Genomic DNA, 18,421 nt, shown 5'->3' with positions numbered 1-18,421 from the left:
TTTGGGAATTGTGGCATAGTGGTTACAGATGAGCTTTCCAGAGCCATGTCCTCAGATATGTGAAGGGAAAATCAGACTGGAGACTCTTCTTAGGGGAAGATTACATGACAACCAATTCCCCCCAGTTCTGCGTCATTTCCCTTCTTGTGTGAATTAGGCCACATTCATCGAAATGCCTGTCTGCCCTAATACACACAGGGTAGTCACAGTACACAGGTGTCCACCCTGTTCCTTCTGTCTCCCATATTTTCACTGTTGGTAAAATGTTATGTGCCCACATGCTTCTTTCATGGTTGCTCCTTAGAAGAACGGATTTTTGTACCCTATTGCTTACTACCCAAAGGAGTCTCAAAGCGGTTTACAAACACCTTTTCCATTTTTCTCTCCACAATAGTCAACCTGTGAGGTATGTAGGGTTGTGAGAGATCTGAGAGAACTGGGAATGGGCCACAGTGACCCAGCAGGCCTCAGGTGTCTCAAAGCATTTTCCAATCGTCTTCCCCTTCTCTCCCCATAGCAGACTCCCCATGAGGGAGGTGGGGTAGCGAGCCTCACAGGGAAGCTGGCAATCCTAAGAGGAAGACTATCTGTGTACAGCAGTCTTGACCTTAGTAAGGTTATTAATACTGTTTTTTTTATTTGCCAGGCCAAGGTTATTTGCCAGTTACTATTTCAGTTACGATGTGTCTCCAGACATTTACTTGATCTCTATTTAGTTTCAGGCTGTAAATATTTATTTAGATCTTCCAGCACTTTCCAGACTCACAGGACTGATGCTGGTCTGCCTGTCTGCGCTCCAGAATATAAACAGTTGCTGATAAGGGCTGGCCATAACCCATGGGCCAGGAGGGACACTCCTGCACCACTCCCTACCAACTGCAGGCAAAAATGGCTCATTTGAAGGCTGGACTCTGAGGCATTGTACGATTTTGAAGTCCCACCTCCAAACCTCCAGGAATATTTCCAACCCAACCCTACAGGTGTGGCCTGGAGAGCTCCTGGAATTACAGCTCACCTGCAGAGTATAAAGATCAGCTCCCCAGGCAGAAAGGGCTACTTTGGACAGGGTTGTGGTAGAGAAGAAACATTTAAGGCTTCCCATACAGGTTGTTGTTGAATTGAAAGACTTGAGGCCTACTGCACAGGGTTGTTGTGCAGATGAAACAGGAGACAAAAGAGCCAGCTTCCTCTGCAGAATAACGCTGTGCAGTGGCCTCAAATCTGCAGAGAGTTGCAAAGAAGAAAGACACATGGCTTGGCTGTGTCTAACCCCCGGCCAGAGCAGTATTTTAAGTGAAAAGGGGCTTTTCTGTGGCCTCCCTGTCAGCCAACTGTTTGGCAGAAGGGGAAAGTCCCCCCCTCAAAAGGAAGGCCCTCAGGCTCCCCTGAGTTGCTCTTGGAAAGGCCTCTCTCCCCTCAGTCAGGGCCTGTCAGAGGCTCCTTCGCAGCAGGCCTGAAGGGGGGAGGGGGAGCACTCTGCAGCCTCCGGCCAGCTCTGTCAGGGTTCTGAGGCAATTTGCAGTTGGACATGGCAGTTAGGACAGCCTTGGGGCGAAAAGGGCTGGCGCAGCCTGTCCAAGCCTCTGTTCTCATCCCCCTTGGCAGCCCTACTGACCTCCTCTCCCTTTGGTGGTCAGGAGCAGATTGGCAGCCAGACTGGGCTGGGTGAATGGAATTTTGGTCTGTCCTGGTGAGGGGCCAATACGGAGGCACTTTGCGCGCCTCTCCATTGGCTGTTGGCCCTGGATGGACACTCGGAGGGCCCAATCAGGAGCCGCTTCGCGGCTCCTGATTGGGCCCTCTGAGTTTTTATCCTGGTCAGGGCCCGCCCTAACTCCTCCCCAGGTGGCCTTACTCTTTTATTTAATAGGACCCTGTCCTATTTAAAGATTAGTGTTTACTAGTGGCATGCCAAGAGCTTCTTTTCCCCCCATAGAACCAATGCTCTACCTTTCATTCAGAAGGGAGTTTATGATCATCAGCGTGGACAAAGAAAAGGAAAACAATACAGTCTTAAAGACTTCTATATTGTAAGTATTCCGAACCTCATAATAATCTTCAAAGAAGAACTAATACTTCCTTGTAACTATCAGGACTTAGATTTGGTGTTCACATCCTTATCCTTTTCCTGCATGTTATCAGTGGTCACTGTGTTCAGAGATATATTTGCTATACTTCTTAGAGCAATGATATGAGATTTAGGAAGTATTACGGTAAGCCTTAATGCTTTGATATTTTAGACATTTTGGTCACTCTAGTTTTTTAGGACTAATAATGAAAAAAATGAATCTTTGTTGATTTTGCTATATTTGCAGTTTGTTTCTGAATTTTGAGTTTGTGAATCATTCTGTTGAATAAATAACTGTAAATAATATCACCAGTATAACACTGTGTGTCTTGCTTTTCCCACAAGAGGGCAATCAGTAGCAGTCACAATAGGATTATTGAACACAGTTTGTGTTTTCCATGTTTTTTTTTAACTATATGACTTCATAGTTTCTTAATGGTTATTTCTGTTTTTTAACCCTTCAGAAAAAAAATCTAATGGTGTACCTTACTCCCAATATGGCAGTTGGGCAAAGCTCTCTCTGAATCCCAGATGTGCCCAGGTCTTGCGAGGGCTGAAGGGGTCACATGGACATCACTGTAGTAGTCCACAGCTTTATGTGTTTAGTACATTTAAAAAATAATATGCACATTAAGTTGACTGAGATATTCCCTGTAAAGTAGGATGTTGCCCATACAATTTGCACTCTGTTAAAGTTCTTAGTTGCTAGGAACAGATATATTCTTATCTAACATTTTGAAAGGTTCTTGAAACAGATTATACCAAAGTCTTTTAAATGGAGTTGTTTCAAAAAGCCCATTTGGCTTTTAACATCTAATGTTTTGGATGTGTATATATTTGTTTGGAACAATTGGTGTTTTGAATGAAGAATAAAAGGTAAAGGTAAAGGTATCCCCTGTGCAAGCACCGGGTCATGTCTGACCCTTGGGGTGACGCCCTCCAGCATTTTCATTGGCAGACTCAATACGGGGTGGTTTGCCAGTGCCTTCCCCAGTCATTACCGTTTACCCCCCAGCAAGCAAGCTGGGTACTCATTTTACCGACCTCGGAAGGATGGAAGGCTGAGTCAACCTTGAGCCGGCTGCTGGGATTGAACTCCCAGCCTCATGGGCAAAGCTTTCAGACGGCTGCCTTACCACTCTGCGCCACAAGAGGCTCCTACGAATGAAGAATAGGACCCAATTAATCTACAAGCCTCTTGTGGCGCAGAGTGGTAAGGCAGCCGTCTGAAAGCTTTGCCCATAAGGCTGGGAGTTCAATCCCAGCAGCCGGCTCAAGGTTGACTCAGCCTTCCATCCTTCCGAGGTCGGTAAAATGAGTACCCAGCTTGCTGGGGGGTAAACGGTAATGACTGGGGAAGGCACTGGCAAACCACCCCGTATTGAGTCTGCCATGAAAACGCTAGAGGGCGTCACCCCAAGGGTCAGACATGACTCGGTGCTTGCACAGGGGATACCTTTACCTTTACCTTTAATCTACAAGCATATGTATTTGGCTGAGTTGAATTGACAGTCTTTTTTCTATTACAACAGATCTGTATTCATTACAGCCTTAGAACTGCATTTGAAAGAACTGCTTGCCTTTACACCTCTTCACAATCATGTTATCCCAGCCATTCTGTCCTTCAGTTTGTTTGCTTCAGAAGGTTTTTATGATAGTATAGTGTATAAAGAATGCAATCAGAGTCCAGTAGCACCTTTAAGACTAACAAAGATTTATTCAAGATGTGAGCTTTCGAGTGCAAGCACTGTTCGTCAGAATGGCTTAATGGTTTAAGCCATTATTTTATATCAGAGATCGGGGTGAAGTGGGGTTTGTTGGCAGAATGATAAGGATAGCTGAGATGTGAGTGGCCTGGATAAGCAATGAGTGTCATACCTAGTATCTGTGGAAGTTACTGGAAGGGATAAGGGCAACGGGATTATGTTGGTTATGTTGCACTCTAGTAAAAATCTTTGTGCCTTTTACTTCTCATAAGTCAAATGTATTCATTCATTCATGTGATTTATAAATGGCCCTCACTGTGATATCTCGGGGCAGTGTACATAGAACCAATGTGGGGATAGGAAGATACATTGAAGTATTTGGAACAGTATGAATGTTTTTCTGGGCTAGTGGATTTATTTGGAAGGTGGTATACAATTGCACAACTCTGTCAGGGCTTTGGATTTGAGTATGTGAAGTAGTTTGTCACCATAAAGATAATAGTAGTGATTGAGTTGCATTTTAAAGAATATAAGATAAAGAAAGAATAACAAATCATTCTTATTGTATTGCTCACAGGGGGCAGACCTGACATTTTTGAGCCTTCATCATCCTGGGCTTCCAGAAAGTATTAAACAAAAAACAATATTTACAGTCCGTGTTACAAATATTGATGAAACTGCTAGAGCTTTTCTGAAGTAAGTGCATGTGGTTTTATTAGAACTTTTTGAAGTGCAAGATTTAATTTCCCATCTTGAAAATATTATTTGTTCAGTGTTTTTCTAAGATTTAGTGCTTTTGATTGTAGTTCTCAGATAACATTTTTAAGTTTTGTGTCTGGTCAGAGACAGTATGGAATTCCAATTAGTAAGATGCACTGCGGGGGGGGGGGGGGAATTCTTCTTTTAAAAGGTTCCAGGTAAACATGAAAATCTGGGGTTACATTGCCATTCTAAGAAGAATTATATCCTAACTCATTGGAGTCTATGTACTTACAAAGGGTGTTTGCTTAAAATAACACTGTAAGTAACTAATTCTTTTCTGGCTTTCCTTTAAAGTCAACATATAAGGAACAAATAAAAGATCGAGAGCACTGTTTTACAGTGATTTCTGCTTCTTGTATCTGGTATAAGGTTCGGAGTGCAGCCATAAAAGAGGTTTATTTGGTGAAGAAGGGATCAAAGAAAAGAACTATAATTGGGCATTTGGCTAGTTAAAAATTGTTCAGTTGACTGGTCAAATTAATATTGGTCAGATATGGTCAAATAGCTGTCAAGTATTTTAAAACATCAGCTAGATTGGAACAAAAGTGTTTTAATTGTCAGGTTAATAGTTTTGTTGGTTGCAGATGCAATCACTGTTGTGAGACAACTGAAATCACTTTTCAGAAGTAAATTGTGGTGAACTTACAATATATTTGGATAGGTCATGGGCATTGAAGCTGTGACACTAATGACTGTTGTATTCTTGTCCAGGGATGCCTACAATTACCCCAGGTGACCAGTAGGAGAAACTTTGCTATGGGATTAGGGTTGCTCTTGATTGTTCCAGGGGAGCAGGGTAGGCAGACATGATTCCTCCTTTGGTCGGACAGCCAGTGTGATGTAGTCATAGAAGTATTATTCTAGGATTTGGATGACCCAGGTACAAATCCCCACTCTACCATGGAGATTTTCTGGGGGACCTTAGCCAGTTTTACCCTCTCAGCCCAACCTACCTCAAAGGATTGTTGTGTAGATAGAACAAAGGAGAAGAGAACAACGTAATCTGTTTTGGATCCCTAGTAGGGCAAAAGGCAGGGTATAAAAGAAATGAATAAACTGCATATCTACAGAACTGAGAATGTTACGATAATAAGCAAATATAAATCTGCTGGGGATCCCTGGCCCCTTGACCAGAGCCAGGGCCTGGTTCCTGTCTGGTGGAATGAGCTATTGGTCGAGATCCGGGTCCTGATGGAGCTGATATAGTTCTGCAGGGTCTGCAAGAAAGTGCTGTACCACCAGGCTTATGGTTGAAACCAGGATAGAAATTGGAGGACATGGGCGTGGAGTAAGTCACCTCCTGGCACAGCCTCCATGTGCCTTCTAGAGGGAGGGATGCAGGAGGCCAAGAAATGGCCCCCTACCGGCCCTCTGGGACCCAGGGCAGCCAGGAAAAACCTCTGCCCTGGGAATGTTTACTCATGAATAAGTCACATGAGGTTTGCAATTTGCAGTCTGAGAAGGGAGGAATGTGTTGGGGGTAACCATCACAGGCAATTGCAGCAGGGAAAATAATGCTGATGTGGGTGGAACTGGCAAGATGTAGACTTTCCCTTTCCATATGGATACCACCTTGGTCTTGCTGCAGTTTTTCCAGCACCATCACAACAAAGCAGATTTGAGACCAATGACATGGAAGATGGGGAAACCATAGAGGGGGCACAGAAGCACCATGAGACCATGGGGTCATGTGGAGGGCACTGCTTTCCAGTAGCACCTTCCCAGTAGAAGAGTTGGTTTCTATATCCAGCTTTTCACTCCCCAAAGGAATGGCTTATATTAGCCTTCTGTACCTCTCCCCACAACAGATACCCTGTGAGGTAGGTGAGACTGAGAGAGCTCTGAGAGAAACTGCTCAGTGAGAACTGTTTCTAACAAGACTGTGACGAGCCCAAGGTCACCTAACATGTAGAGCAGTGGTCCGCAACCTTTTTGTTGCCGTGGACCGCTGCCATGGGGTGGGAGGAGAGGGTGACCCAGGCCCCATGCATGCGCGGCAGCCCTGGCGCAAATGCGCATGTGTGGACCTGCCGCACATGCGCGTTTGTGTCTTGCGGGGCCGCAAAACCGCCGCATGTGTGATGCGCAAAACTGCCGCGGCTGCACTTCACTCTCCCCCCCCCCCCAAGCAAGAAGCTTGCCAGGCCGCAAGCTAATCAGCCGCTTCGGCAAGCTTCTCGCTGCGGAGAGAGGGAGCCGCGGCCCAGTGCTGAGGCCTTCGTAGCCCAGCACCGGGCCACGGCCCGGGGTTGGGAACCACTGATGTAGAGGAGCAGGGAATCAAATCCAGCTCACCACATTAGAAACCGCTGCTCTTAACTACTGTACCAAGCTGTACAAATTGCCATTGCCTTAGAGAGACGTAGCTAGAGCACAGTTATAAGAAGCTGTTGTGGGGAGATGGTGTATGTGTTTTTTGACTTGCTTATTGACTGTTATGGGATTATTTTATTTTATGTATGTATGTATGTATGTATGTATGTATGTATGTATGTATGTATGTATGTATGTATGTATGTATGTATGTATGTATGTATGTATGTATGTATGTATGTATGTATGTATGTATGTATGTATGTATGTATGTCCCACCACTCCCCAATGGGCTTGTGGCAGGTAACATGGTCAACACCCCATTAAAACACCCCCATTAAAAGACTTAAAAACCCAAAATATGGCGGTGCTTTGGAAGGTCGGAGTAGAAGGAATATAGAATTAGAAGCCAGAACTGACCTGAGAAGTCCACTGCTGAGTAACCTCACAGGAGTTCTCAGTGAATATCATCTCACTGGTGGGTACTGTTTGACTGCAACTGCCTGTTCCTCATCTAGCTTTAGTGGTATCAGCAGTTTTGGATGTTTCTGAAGGTTTAATAATGGACATTGTGTCATAACTGCAACAAAAGCTCTAGGGTTTACATTGGTTCTGCAGCCGTCCAGCTATTTTTCTTTTTCCTGCAGTTAGGGAGACCTATGCCCAGGACCTTTTTGATTGTTACTGCTTTGACTGTCCACCCTTAGAGTTGTTAGCGACCTGGGTTTGAGGAAAAAAGCAGCAATCCAGGTGTAGTCTTTGCCAAAATAAGGATCTGAATACCCAGTCCAAATAAGAGAGTTGATGTGCCACCATGTTTATAAAGACTGTTTACAAAACATTAACTGGAGGTTGCTAACTCTTAATTGACTGATTCATTATAAATCTATAGCTTTGTTTCAAGATGCAATTAAAGATCACAAAGATCCATTCATTAGTTTAAATTATCTATTTGATTTGTAACTATAAATAGATGACTTTGTGGCATAATTTCTCAAGGAGACTATTTCAAACTTTGCCCAAGGAAAGGGGCAATGTCTTGGAGAGTTTGCTGAATCAAGAAAGTTCAGAAATGTTTGCTTGTTTTGTTTTTTAATTGGCTTAGCTACTGTTTTTTAAACCCTTGGGATTTAAAAGAATCTGATTGCTGGTAGAATAGTTTGTGGAACAAATAAATATAAATGTTAATTTAAAACAATAAACTACCATATCGTATATTATGGCTTAGATGTTCCTTACCAGAAAATGTCTAATTTATCTTCCTAGCTTGAAATATTGAAGCCAAGAGTATATCCAAGGGTTAAACATACATTTTGGTACTACGTAGAAAGGTTACTTTTTTTAGTCTTCTTAATAAACCAATATTAAAATTATTGAATTATGTTTCTATGATGTAAAGCATTTTTCAAATGTTATAGAAATTAATAAATTAGGTACTATGAATGTTAATGTGTAATGAGACCGGTTAATAAATATTTACAGGGTTGCAGATTCGGAAATTGATGAAGATTGTATCAAACAGGATGATGATGTCATGACAATTTTTAGAAATGTTCAAGGTTTGTGTATCTCATTTGCTTTATAGTTTGTGTGCCTTATTTTTTTAAAGCATTACTTATACTGAACGTTATTCAAGAATGGTGCTGTTAATGTTAGTAGAATTCCTCCAGAGTAGATTGGTTTTCTGTTATAAGTGGTGGTGGAAAGTGCCGACTTATGGCAATCCTGTAGCATTTTATGGCAAGAGACATTCAGGAATTGTTTGCTCTTGCCTGCCCTTGCGTAGGGATCCTGGACTTCCTTGGTGCTCTCCCATTCAAATACTAAGCAGGGCTAGGCTGGCTTAGTAGGTGCTGTAAGTAGCAAATGTGATTAGTGTGTGGCACAGAACTCTGGGGTTTGTATCAATTTATTTCTATATTGCTAGTTTGATTTTTTCGATGTTCTTTTTTTTGAGCTGTGGTAGACAGCTCCTGTTGAAAAGATCTCAGGTCTGGAAAAGGATTCTGAGTGAAACCTTTTAGAGCTTCTGCCTATCATAGTAAACTGTTATATTCGCTACTAGAATACATGGTTTGCAAGAAGAAGGTCATGGAATGATTTTCACCATCTTCAGAGCTGGGAAAACCCTTTTTCCAAAACCATGTAACGAATAATACATTATTCATATGCTATTTAGAAAATGGCTGCATGAAAATATTATACATTTTAAATATTATACATTTTAATATTTTTACATAGTTTACATTTTTGTGTTTCCCCAGATAAACTGAAAGAAAAAATAATTAAAAGGGGAGTTCGTATTGTAACTAGATTAGGAAAGTACTTCAGAGAATTGGAAAAGAAACAGAATGGAATGCTTAACAAAGCAGACTTCAAGCATGCGCTGAAAATGCTTAATTTAGAAGTGACTGAAGAGGTATGTTGAGTTGAGAGAGTTTCGCAATACTCCATTTATATAAAGTCTTCCCGTTTCTTGATGAATTCCTGTGCTTTGAGTTGTGGCTCAACTGATTGGCAGTAGCCCTGTCCAGAGCCAGCTTGGTGTAGTGGTTAGGAGTGTGGCCTTCTAATCTGGTGGGGTTTGATTCCCCACATGCAGCCAGCTGGGTGAACTTGGGCATCCCATAGCACTGATAAAGCTGCTCTAACCGAGCAGTAATATCAGGGCTCTCTCAGCCTCACCCACCCCACAGGGTGTCTGTTGTGGGGAGAGGAAAGGGAAAGCGACTGTAAGCTGCTTTGAGACTCCTTCTGGTGGAGAAAAGCGACATATAAGAACCAATTCTTCTTCTAGACCTTATTTGTTCCAATTTAAAGGAGCATACTTTTGCAAGAGGTAGCTTAGAAATTTATAGGATAAGTACAGATTTGAAACACCCTGTCCCTTTGGGTGGAGATATGAAGAGAACGTTTCATGCAAAGTTGGGTATGATAAGGGACCAAAATGGTAGGGACCTCACAGAAGCAGAAGAGATTAAACAAAGGTGGCAAAATTATACAGAACAACTATACAAGAGCGAGCTTAACATCCCTGATGACCACAGTGGGGTAGTTACTGACCTGGAGCCAGACATCCTGGAATGTGAAGTCAAATGGGCCTTAGGAAGTCTGAGCAACAATAAAGCTAGTGGTGGTGACAGCATTCCAGTTGAACTATTCAAAATCTTAAAGGACGATGCAGTAAAAGTGCTACACTCAATATGCCAGCAAATTTGGAAAACTCAACAATGGCCACAGGATTGGAAAAGGTCAGTTTACATTCCAATCCCAAAGAAGGGCAATGCCAAAGAATGTTCAAACTACCGCACCATTGCACTAATTTCTCATGCTAGCAAAGTTATGCTCAAAATCCTACAAGCTAGGCTCCAGCAATATGTGGACCGAGAACTTCCAGAAGTACAGGCAGGATTTCGAAGAGGCAGAGGAACTAGAGATCAAATTGCCAACATACGCTGGATCATGGAGAAAGCTAGGGAGTACCAGAAGAACGTCTACTTCTGCTTCATTGACTATGCTAAAGCCTTTGATTGTGTGGAGCACAACAAATTGTGGCAAGTTCTTAAAGAGATGGGAATACCAGAGCATCTTATTTGTCTCTTGAGAAATGTATATGCAGGTCAAGAAGCAACAGTGAGAACTGAACATGGGATCACTGACTGGTTCAAAATTGAGAAAGGAGTTCGGCAAGGCTGTATACTGTCGCCTTGCCTATTTAACTTGTATGCAGAGCACATCATGAGAAATGCGGGATTAGAGGAGTCACAAATTGGGATCAAGATTGCAGGGAGAAATATCAACAACCTCAGATATGCAGATGATACCACTCTAATGGCAGAAAGTGAAGAGGAACTAAAGAACCTGTTGATGCGGGTGAAGGAGGAGAGTGCAAAAGTTGGCTTGAAACTCAACATCAAGAAAACAAAGATCATGGCATCCGGCCCTCTCAATTCCTGGCAAATAGATGGGGAAGAAATGGAGATAGTGACAGATTTTATTTTCCTGGGCTCCAAGATCACTGCAGATGGGGACTGCAGCAAAGAAATTAAAAGACGCTTGCTCCTGGGGAAGAAAGCTATGGCAAATCTAGACAGCATCCTAAAAAGCAGAGACATCACCCTGCCAACAAAAGTGCGTTTAGTCAAGGCTATGGTATTCCCAGTTGCAATGTATGGCTGCGAAAGTTGGACCATAAGGAAGGCCGAGCGTCAAAGAATTGAGGCTTTTGAACTCTGGTGCTGGAGAAGACTCTTGCGAGTCCCTTGGACTGCAAGGCGAACAAACCGGTCAGTCCTAGAGGAGATCAACCCTGACTGCTCTTTAGAAGGCCAGATCCTGAAGATGAAACTCAAATACTTTGGCCACCTCATGAGAAGGAAGGACTCCCTGGAGAAGAGCCTAATGCTGGGAGCGATCGAGGGCAAAAGAAGAAGGGGACGACAGAGAATGAGGTGGCTGGATGGAGTCACTGAAGCAGTAGGTGCAAACTTAAATGGACTCCGGGGAATGGTAGAGGACAGGAAGGCCTGGAGGATCATTGTCCATGGGGTCGCGATGGGTCGGACACGACTTCGCACATAACAACAATAACAACAAGTCCCTTTGGGTAAAAGTAAGCTATATCGAAGGTAAGCTATATTGAAGTCATGAGAAACATTTTAACCTGCAATATAGCACTGGTCTAGAACAGTTAAACAAAGCAAAGATTTTATTTATACCATGTAGAATAGATATCAAAGAACAGGCAGTTTATAATAGGCATATTTGTCTTAAGGACTATGACTCTTCATTGTTGATGATTAGTAGAATGGTTGTCAGAATAAATTGGTAAGTATCGGTATACTCACTATATCCGCATGGAATATGAGGGATTTTTCATTTTTTAAAAAAATTGCAGTTGACTATTGTTGTAACATTATATATATTATAATACACACACACACACACACACACACACACTAGCAAAAAAACCTGGAGAGGCCTTGGCAGGTGTTTTTGGAGCGTCGGTGAGACCTGCCGCCCTGAAATGTCTCGTCGAGGCCTCTGCAGACCTTAATGGGTGTTCTTGTGGTGGTGGCAGGAAGCGGCAATGGTGACTCCGTCCCTCCCTCTGCTGCCCTGAAAAGGTGTGCTTCAGCCGGTGGGTGTTTTTGGGGCAGCAGCTGCCTGGGTCTCTGCTCTTCTCTCTGCCACTCTGAAAAGGTTTGCTGAAGATTCAGCAGGTGTTTTTGGGGTGGCAGCGGGAAGCACTCGCAGAACGTTTTCGGCCAGTGGCGGGAAGCGCTGACAGGGATGTCGCTACCCCAGACAGTCCTGGCAAGGCTACGTCAGGAGCTGTGTGGGGTGGCAGGATCACTTGCAGGGACTGGTTCACCCTCTCTCCCCCCACTCCCATCCTCACAGTGCCACTGAGGCCTCATGAGGCCGCAGCTGGGGCTGCTCAGGGCGGGTGTGAGCACCGAACACCGGAGGAGGGCTCCCTCCCTCCTTCCCCACCCCTACCCCCACGGAGAGTGCAGTCCCAATCCCCGCACCCTCCGTCTAGCTCCCACTCACCAGCTGCCACTTCTTCCATATGTGAGAAACTGGATAGGGATGCGGCCAGGGGCGGGACACTGTTTCTGATTGATTGTTCATTGAATCAATGGACAATCTGGAATCGGACAGCTGGGACAACATACCTGACTGCTCTGCTATGAGTGCCCACTCCTCCCAGCACAGTCTCACCATTTTATTTTTATGTACAGATATACAGATGTCTACTTTCAGATTTTCTGAATTCCCAGCTTTTTCCTCCCCAACAATGAAAGGGGGCAGAGATATTTTTTAAAAACAGAAACCTGAAAATCCAAGGAAAATGATAGTTATAAAGTTATAATGCTATAATTATATTCAGAAGTTATAAAGCTATAATTATATTCAACTGCCAATGATAAAAATACTCTTCTGGTCACAGTGAGAAAGTGGCCACAGTGAGAAAAGGGGGCTAGGAGATGAAAATGGTATTGATTGGGGCAAGACTGAGAAGAGCCAGATTTTTCCTTCAACGTGGGTGCCACCCTCAAAACATCTTAATAAAGCAGGTTTGGAAAGATCCTGGGAAAGTTGGAGAAAACCCAGAAACTGCACAGTCGCAATATAATACTGTGGGGTAGTGGGGAGGATAGTTTCCCGATAGCATCCAAGCTGGGTCAAATAACTCATGACCTTGTAGCTTATACTTACCTTGAGTCAGGTTTTAAGATAGAAATTGCTGAGTTAACATAATTGTAGCCAAACTGGTGTTGCATATGTTGAATGAAAATCTGTAATTATGACCTGTTACAAAATAGGCTAGATCTAACACATCAAACAAATGATGGTAATTTGTTTTTAGTATATAGTGTTCAACAAAAACTCTTCAAACAATCTTAAAACAATAATTTAGTGTATGTCTTTATTTCATTTTGTGACTTGTTCTTTGTTTATGTTTTGGTGTTGAGTTGTATCTCTGTTAACCCTAACTTTTTAAAATTATAGGATTTTGAGTCTTTGTGGTTAATACTTGATGATCATATTGGTGAAACTGATTACTTTGAATTTACCCGTGCCATCCTTGGAGAAATGAATGAATACAGAAAAGCATTTGTCAGAAAAGTAAGTTTATTTTATCTGTTTTATCAGTCTAGAGAAAGATGATAGTAAGGAACTCAGTATTTTAATAAATGTTATATTTCTGCATTTAAGATTGTTCATTATATATAGACAAAAAGATTAATTCTATTGACTTTTAATTTTTTAGCGATTTTAATTTCAGTGATTGTTGCTTTTTAAAGAAGCAGCAATAAATAGAAAACATTTTTAATTAGTTACGTGCATTGTCTGATCCTTACAAACAAGGACATGAGGGGCAAGTGTGTGGTTAACTAGTACATTTCATTATTAATGCCTGACTTGCAGCATTAATAATGGTTCAGCCATTACTGAAAAAGCTATTGTTGGATCCATGATACTTGGCCAGTTACCACCCTGTCTTTCACCTTATGTTTCTGGGGAAGGTGGTTGAAAGAACTGTCATGATCAACTTTTAGCATACCTAGATGAAGCTTCAGTTCTTGATCCTTACCAGTCAGTACTGGGTGTAGGAAGACAAGTGGACAGGCCAGAGACTGTAAGAACTGGGACCTGGGAGATGATACAGATAGCCATCCCCTCTTTTTCAGTTACTCTCAGCCTCTAGTAATCAGAGAGGTGCTATCTCTAAATGTGCAGGTTCTGTTCCTGACAATTTCAGCTTACAGCTGTTACCTTCAAGAAAATCTCTTGTGAAGTCTGTATATATTCTTGTAGCCAAGAGATTGTGACTGGCTCAAGGTCACTGAACAGGCTTCTTTGGCAGAGAGGGGATTCAGTCCTGGATTTTAGAGCTCTTAATCCAGTACTCTCACCACTAGACCTCACTTGCTATCACTTTTATGATCCAGTCACTTACAGTTTTAAGGATTATGTCTTGTGAAATATAGCTCCTGTTTTTAACAGCTTCAAACCAATACAGTTGGTTTGAGGAAGAGCTAATATAGCTTTAAGGGACAAGAGAGAGAGAAAGGATTTCTCTTTCTGGGTCATGTGAACAGAAATGTCAGCGAGTGAGAAAATGCATGAGTCAGTGAGAAAATATTATACTGTTGATGCAACAGGCAGAAAAAATGTGCTAATGAAGTAACAGTATTAACCAAAAAATACAACAAATTTCTGGATATTGAAGACCTGTATTTTGCACATAAGACAAATTTCAGTTACAAATTCTTAAAAGGTAAAGGTAAAGGAGCCCCTGTGCAAGCACCGGGTCATGTCTGACCCTTGGGGTGACGCCCTCTAGTGTTTTCATGGCAGACTCAATACGGTATGGTTTGCCAGTGCCTTCCCCAGTCATTACCATTTACCCCCCAGCAAGCTGGGTACTCATTTTACCAACCTCGGAAGGATGGAAGGCTGAGTCAACCTTGATCCGACTGCTGGGATTGAACCCCCAGCCTCATGGGCAGAGCTTTCAGACTGCATTTCTGCTGCCTTACCACTCTGCGCCACAAGAGGCTCATTACAAATTCTTACTTCCATTGAAAATAGTACAGACAAGTGCACTTGACATTTATGTATTCAATTTTTGTTCCACCCTTTTCCAGACTGAATAGGTCCAAGTTAGTTTCAGATTTACAGCTAGAGTACATGCTGCATTTCTGGATTTTTGTGTGTGTTAAAATATTTTTCTATCTTTCCTCTGAAAAACACCATCTGGTTATTTCATTTCTAAAAATGTTTTTATACTCTTGTGGACAGCCATACCTTTCCAATTATTGTTCTTGTTCAGGCATACATGAAACTGGATTACAGCAAAACTGGCAGTGTACCTATGGTCGATATCAGGAAATGTTATTGTGCCAGAAGACATCCTCAAGTCCTAGCAGGTATTTAACTTGCAAAGAAGGAATTCTTAGCATTCTTCTGTTACATAGTCCATTTGTTATTGTTCGTAACAAGCTCCAATACCTGGCTTAAAGGGGCAGAACCTCAGTTTTCCTGAGTCCAGCAGAGCATGGGGAGAAGAGGGTAGGGTTAGTCACACACTTGAGGACATGTTTCGTCACACTGCAAAGTGTTAAGAGAGATTTTTTGAGACTTATGAGTGTCTCCTAATTCAGCACAGAGGGTTGACCCCTTCTGTTCATTTTACGTCCTCTGTATTTGTCAGAAAATTTGGAATTAACATCAATTAATGGTGGATTACTACAACCAGATAAAATTTGTGAGTCCTTAATTTGATTCCTGGGGGAAAGAATGCTTACGTATATAGTTTTAGATTGCTATGTTGTAGGATATAGATAGCAGTTTCGGTTGGTAGCTTCTAAACTACTGTTCAATATTTAATCTTTTCAAGAATTGTTGCTTAAATTAATACCCCCAAATTGTAAAAATGTTGCTTAGCTTAATTAATTACTTTATATTTGTATTTATATACCGCCCTCCCCCAAAGGCTCAGGGCAGTTGATGTATTGACTGCTTGGGATAGGGGGTGGGATAAAAATCTAATATCACTTTTTCCAAGGTTGTACCTTGCCTTCCTTAATTTGCCTCTTCCAGTTTTAATTAATTAAACCACCTGTTGAATTTGTAGTGTACTTTATAAAAGGAAATATAGGTTTGTTCTGAGTTTTCTGTTTAGCTACATAATAATACCCTGTTCAAATGTTACTATTGAATAGGTAATGCTACAGAGGAAGAAATTAAATCTTCGTTTATAGAGACACTGGAGGATGCGTGCAGCAATCCCAATGAAGTTTTATTCTGTGAGTTTGAGGATTATTATGAAGGATTAAGTATTGGAATGATAGATGATGAAGATTTTGTGAATACCCTAAGGAATTCCTGGGGAATTTAAAATATATAATCTTTACTTGATTGTAGTTGTCATGGGGTAGGGGAGAAGAGAAGCACTAAGAACCCTGAATCCTAAATTTACTTATTTTTTAAATGTATGCTTTTAACTGGTCAACAACAGTTCATGAGTAATCTCTTAATAAAGGTTTAAAATGTTGCTTGATATTTGCTAGATAAGCAGTGGTTACTTGCTTTTGAATAGAATTTTAAACATTAGTAAGATTGTATACTATATAATGAAATAATATTTGTTAATTGCAGAATAGATTTCAATATGTGAAATATGGGATTAAAAAATTGAGAACATACAATGATTACTATGTTTTTTCCACCACATTGGTGTAATATATTTGGAAATAGTTTTACCCCAGAGTATACAGGTATTGAAAAACTGGTTACATAGAAATTCTCCACGTTTCTGACAAAGCACACTACATAAAAGTACTTCTTTAAGCAACTCTTCTAATAAGCAGCATGTGTTTTCACTTCAGCAGTGACCAATAAAATAAAATTTTATTTGGAATTCAGGAATTAAAAGAAGCTGATTTTGTTGTTAACCTCAAGCGTTCTATAAATAAATAATAAAACAAACAGAGCATGAGAAAATCTGGCCCTGGAAAATGTGTATGTTTTTATTTTATATACATCATTGTGACCTCTTTATATCTTTCAAAAATAAACAATGACAACTTAAAATCCAGCAACTTCACTGAATTTTAAAAAATCTTTTTGACCTTTTAAATGTCTGCTTAGTAATAAAATTCATTTGGATGTTCCTGCTGAATTTTTGTTTATTGCATTTCATTTGATTTCAAAAGTATTTGTAGGGCATACAAAGTGATTTAATTATTATACTTTTTTAAAAAAGTAATAACTTCATTTAGAGAATGCGCAGATGTCCTCATAGTTATCCTATAACTATATGGTTTACAAAAATTTTCATTTCTATCTCTCATTAATTTTATTTTTAATATATGAAAATTAATCAAAACTATTTAGAATTTTCCATTTATTTTTAAAAGCTTTCATTCAATATAAATAGTTGTTAAATAAAATAAATACAATTTTAAATAAAATAAATCATCTATATTGAATGAAAATTCTTTATAAGCAATAGATTCTCCTTTTGGCTTTTTATTATTAAACTATTATTGCTTACTATATACGCATGTGTTTGCCTGTTTTGTGTACAATTCCTGCCCTGTGTGTCTTACTGATGGATACACTTGAAGGCCTTTCTTCCTTCTTTAAAAAGGGGGAGAGGGGAGGATAAGAAAAACATGAGAAGAAGTAAAGGAGTTTCCTTGTGGAAAAGAAGGGACACAATCCTGACATCTCCATATATGTGGAATGTGAACTAGATTTGTTAATATTTGAATCTCCTATACAATCTAGCTTTTTTTAGAATTGGAGATCATTGACGTCTTCACAGTGCAGCTTCTGTATTTTTAGCAGGCACAACGTGAAATAATTAGATATTTTATATGCATATATTTGTGGAGGTGAGGGAAGTGCTGAAGTAAGAAATTTAAATTATTTTCCTACTTCCCTAATCAGAAATACAACCTGAAAATACATCTGGTGCTTTCTGTTTTCAAATCTTTTGCCATTGCTGCCCTCCTGCTGATAGCTGTGGAGATAAATAGGAAAGTCATTACTTCCCCATCAGCAGCCAAGAAGCCATAGCAGGAGACTTTGAAGCAGAAAGTACAGGAGATGGACTTCATGCTTCAAACCATTTGTCCCACCTCGTGCCCAGCAGATTGCTACATGCATACAAGTTGCCTGCCTTGTCCATCTTCCTTGTCCTCCCTCCTCAAACTCTCTTGCCATTCCTGTCTTCAGTCTCCTGCCACTTAAAAAAAACTGCCTTCAGAATGCCAGCTATGATCTTTTGATATCATGACTGGCATTCTTTTGTAGGCTTTTCTTTTGTTTTTCTGTTTATTGGGGGGGGGGGGTAAATTAAGAAACACATTAACAATTGTTTTGTAAACATAGGGTCACTCCTGAGTTTGCAGAAAAATTCCCCTTTTCTGTCCATGGCCTCATTATGTGAAATTTTTGATCCTCATTTTAGGGCCATGCTGAGAATTAAATATGTGGTTATTTATTTTTATTAAAAAATTTATTTTACAAATTGTTTTCACTTAAACAT

At 40.9% G+C, this 18,421-nt stretch overlaps 1 protein-coding gene across 6 annotated transcripts in view; it reads left to right on the top strand.

The window, feature by feature from the left end:
* The window catches only part of CAPS2 (calcyphosine 2), a 32,368-nt gene extending 15,940 nt beyond the window's left edge, over positions 1 to 16,428 (top strand). For all 6 annotated transcript variants that reach the window (XM_077338844.1, XM_077338847.1, XM_077338846.1 and 3 more), the window contains 7 exons: positions 1,937 to 2,030; positions 4,352 to 4,470; positions 8,332 to 8,408; positions 9,114 to 9,268; positions 13,369 to 13,485; positions 15,197 to 15,293; positions 16,089 to 16,428. In XM_077338844.1, the coding sequence (XP_077194959.1) occupies positions 1,937 to 2,030; positions 4,352 to 4,470; positions 8,332 to 8,408; positions 9,114 to 9,268; positions 13,369 to 13,485; positions 15,197 to 15,293; positions 16,089 to 16,264 (835 nt within the window). In that variant the 3' untranslated portion in view covers positions 16,265 to 16,428. The remainder of the gene's footprint in view (positions 1 to 1,936; positions 2,031 to 4,351; positions 4,471 to 8,331; positions 8,409 to 9,113; positions 9,269 to 13,368; positions 13,486 to 15,196; positions 15,294 to 16,088) is intronic.
* Positions 16,429 to 18,421: the final 1,993 nt, after the last annotated feature.

Source organism: Paroedura picta, chromosome 5 (assembly GCF_049243985.1).
Source record: "Paroedura picta isolate Pp20150507F chromosome 5, Ppicta_v3.0, whole genome shotgun sequence".
NCBI lineage: Eukaryota > Metazoa > Chordata > Lepidosauria > Squamata > Gekkonidae > Paroedura > Paroedura picta.
Note: the sequence above shows the minus strand (reverse complement) of the source record. Positions and strands in the feature narration are given on the sequence as shown.